Here is a 3667-nt window from a genome sequence, read left to right as displayed (position 1 = left end):
ACCAGGATTCACACAAATTTTAGACTCTGGGACTTCCTGAATAATTTTATTGCTTATAACCATCTCCCACATCTCCAGAATTACATTTCCCAAGTTACTGGTTCTTACAAATCTGAAAGATCATAGCATCTCCAAGGTACTATATAAACAGTGAACTCCTGACAACTGAAGTCAATGGAATTTTGCTGTTGATTTCAATGGGACTAAAATTTTGCCCTAATTTTCAGCTTGACAAAATTAGTTTTGTGAGGGAATGGAGTTATACTGGGTACACAGATGTCCTTTGCCGTTGACTCTTCCAGGTTTTGGTGTGACAATAAGAAGAGGCTATTTTGCAAACCTGGTCTCGAAAATCCCCTCCTGCCAGGAAACAGAAGAGAGGGTTGATGCAAGTATTAAGGCTACACACTGCTACCTCTACAAGGAACACAGTGTCTGCATGCTCAATGGACCTATTGCCATTGGGCCACAATGCTCTTAAGAAGATGCAGGTATTTCTTGACAGGTGGTAAGGGAAATAAAGGAGTGCAAAAATTATCAGAACAGAGTACATGAGCTTGGTGAGCTTATCCCTTTTCTGAAAGTGATGAAGGCCAGTCTTCTGCAGTGTCCTGCCACTGCTGCAATAACAGTAACAGATAGCAATGAAAGGCAGCAAGCAGCCAACCACCGTGCAGCACATGGAAAAGGGAAGCGTTATATAGGTGGAGCTGGAAAATACATAAAGAGAGCAAATAGTTTTGTTGTTTGGGCATATCTGGGTGCTGGCAACGAAGGGGACTGGCACACTGGCCAAGCTAGTTACTGCCCATATGGAGAGGCAAATCAGTAGTGATTGTTGTTTATTTAACAACCACAGAGACTTTAGCGGATGCACTATAGCCAAATAGCGATCCACACTCAGACAAGTGACAAAGTAAATGCTGCAGTAATAGGAAACATGGTAAATTGTCCTGGTAATCTTACAAAGAGCATCTCCAAAGATCCAATGCAGCTGATTCAGATGGTAGTAGATCAGAAAGGGGAGGGTTAAGATCCAAGTGATGTCAGCCAAAACTAAGTTACAAAGGAAAATAGTGCTCCTGTTCCAGCGCTTCACCCGGAACATGAGGATCCAGATGACGGGCATGTTCAAAGTTAGTCCCACAGCCAGGATAAAGAGGAAGGTCCCTGGGATGAGAGTCCTCTGGATGGTGCCTAGAATGGTGCCAGCACCTCCACAGAAGTCTGCCTCTGCTTTCTGTCCAAATACAAAGCAAACTGGTTTCACTGAAGCTCAACATTATAAACTGAATAAAGTCTGTTATATCCAAAATGAGATGCCTGATGCCCATAATAGTAACTCCAGGGCTCATTCATCTGTCATGTACACTGATGTAACTACACTGACTTCAGTGGACTTAATCCTGTTTTTCTGACTCTTCATTGCTAGAGCAGGGCCAAAATGAAAAGTATTTGTTAGTATTCATTTCAGTGAATTCATATCCATGTTGTGTTTGCTTTCTGTGAACTTCCAAGCAAACTAGTCTGCTGGTGGGAGTGTTCCCAGAAATAGCAAATTTTAAGCAAATATTGGAGCACAATTGTCGCAAACACATTTTTAGTTTATAGCTGTGACTATCTGCACCAAAACCTGTTTCTAGAAGTTATGCTCAACCAATCAGGGGCCAAAAACATGCAGTGTAACCTATATGCCAAGTAAAAACTAGTCAACAAAGCTTGAATTTCATATACTAGAGACCCATAATGAACTATCTTCTTGTGAAAGGAGCTATGGACCAAAATGCACTCACAGAAATTACAATTTTGAATAGCAAATAAATTTGAGAAAACTGTGAGCAGACAGTTAATGAAGAGAAAAAGAGTGAAAATATACTTAATAAAGTAATCATCCACTGTTGTACACTCAAGTCACCAGCAAGACTTGAGATCTAGAAGGTCTGCTTCATCAACAAGTGTCATTCTATATGGTCTTTTGTTCCCCTGGCTGTGACTATATCTTTTAGAAAAGAATCCCTGGGGACTCCAGCTATCTGCAATCCCGAACTTGTATTTTATCCTCTCTCACATCGATGAGAGACAAGTCCCAGAAAAATTAGTGAGGGACCAGGACCTCTGGAATGGACTTTTCACTAGTCTCCTGAAAAAAGATTTGCGAACTTATTCTCCTCTTATTCCACTGTAACCTCACTGATTTCAGCGGAGTAACTCCTGTGTGAGATGACAATCCAGACTCATGGCACAGTCTTCAAATTAGTCCTTAGTAACAAATGACTAGGGGCTCAACTATGATACCCTTCCACACATTGAGAAGTATGTTAATCCACAGCTAGCCACACTGATTTCAAAGGGAATCCCTTTGGTGTAAATTATTGCTCCTCATGAGTACAGACATCACATTCTGGCCAGATGGATTAAGTACCAAATATTCAGTCAGCCATAATTTGTTCAACTTTTGATTCACTTAGCCATCTAAAAGCCTTGATTTGAAGTACACAATTGCAGAGACAAAATGAATCCACAATTATTCAATGCCCACAGAAATGGATACTATTATGCAAAAATCTGGCTCTAAAAATCAAACTAAACCTCAGTTCTTATCATAAGAAATGATCTACTTGAGTTAAATGTACAATATTAAAGACTGAAACAATTATCCCCCCCCTTCAACCCGCCCATTTCTTGTATGTTTTGTGGACTGTGCTCTATTTTCATTAATTTACAACCACCTGCCATACTGTATCAGGACTGCAAGGAAGAGATTCTAAAATGAGTTGTAAAAATCTGTTTGTCTAAAAGGAACAAAGAAAGTGTTGCTTTGATGATAGTGTAGCTTCTTTACTTCATTTATTGTGCTAAGAACTATAAACTGTGGATACCTTTTGCAGTAGTTAACTATAAAGTCCCAAAATTGCCCATGACTACCTGGACTAGCGTAATTGTACTTAAACTCTGAGTTAGGAAACTTCACACATCGAGCTTCATATGAAATCATGAACACCACCACCACCACCCCAAAAAAAGAGAGACATGGCAAGCACTTACCTGGCCAGGTGTTCTCCCCATCCTCATCCCATATACTGTTCTGTTTTGTATAGCTGTTTACTCCTGTAATTACCCACTTACTAAGGTAACTGCCCGGCTCCCTGACATGACAGATGTGTGAATAATATCACAGATATAATGGCTTTGCATCTGCACAGGAGGAGGGGAGGGTGTTCCATATATAGGCAGGTATCAGATTACACTGGGTGGAAATCTGAAGTGTTTTTTTCCCAAAGCTGAAAGTGAGTCAAGATAGATTTTCTGTATTGTTCCAAATTCTAATTTCTTTCAGCTGCTAGTTGCAAAAACAAAAAACAACCCCACCTTCCCCACAACCAGCCTTTTCTATGCATGCCCAGCTTCAATTCTTCCTGTTCATTATCCATAAGTTGGCTCCTCTGTCTTATTTTGTGTAGAAGAAAAGAGTGATTTACTGCCAGACTGTAGTTTGAATTTAAAACCTCCTCCTGGCCATAAGATAACAAGCATTCTGTTGGTCCCTGAAGCAGGGACTTACCTTGTCTGGCTTCAAATCCATCCACTGCCTCAGTTTGGATGTACCACCTCAGTTTCCCCTCGTTGCCCAGATAATCAGTCTTCACACTGCAAGTGTTTTCTGAAT

The 3667-nt window shown here is 40.5% G+C and overlaps 1 protein-coding gene across 1 annotated transcript; it reads right to left on the bottom strand.

Annotated features, from left to right (window-relative positions):
* Positions 1–259: 259 nt before the first annotated feature.
* Positions 260–3111, bottom strand: LOC120403383 (P2Y purinoceptor 1-like). Its single transcript, XM_039534391.1, has 2 exons — positions 3046–3111; positions 260–1240 (listed from the first exon to the last, which is right to left on the bottom strand). The coding sequence occupies exons 1-2, from the start codon at positions 3070–3072 to the stop codon at positions 260–262; spliced, it is 1008 nt and encodes a 335-aa protein (XP_039390325.1). The 5' UTR covers positions 3073–3111.
* Between the last annotated feature and the right edge of the window lie 556 nt (positions 3112–3667).

Source organism: Mauremys reevesii, linkage group 4 (genome assembly GCF_016161935.1).
Source record: "Mauremys reevesii isolate NIE-2019 linkage group 4, ASM1616193v1, whole genome shotgun sequence".
NCBI classification, from domain to species: Eukaryota; Metazoa; Chordata; order Testudines; family Geoemydidae; genus Mauremys; species Mauremys reevesii.
Note: the sequence above shows the minus strand (reverse complement) of the source record. Positions and strands in the feature narration are given on the sequence as shown.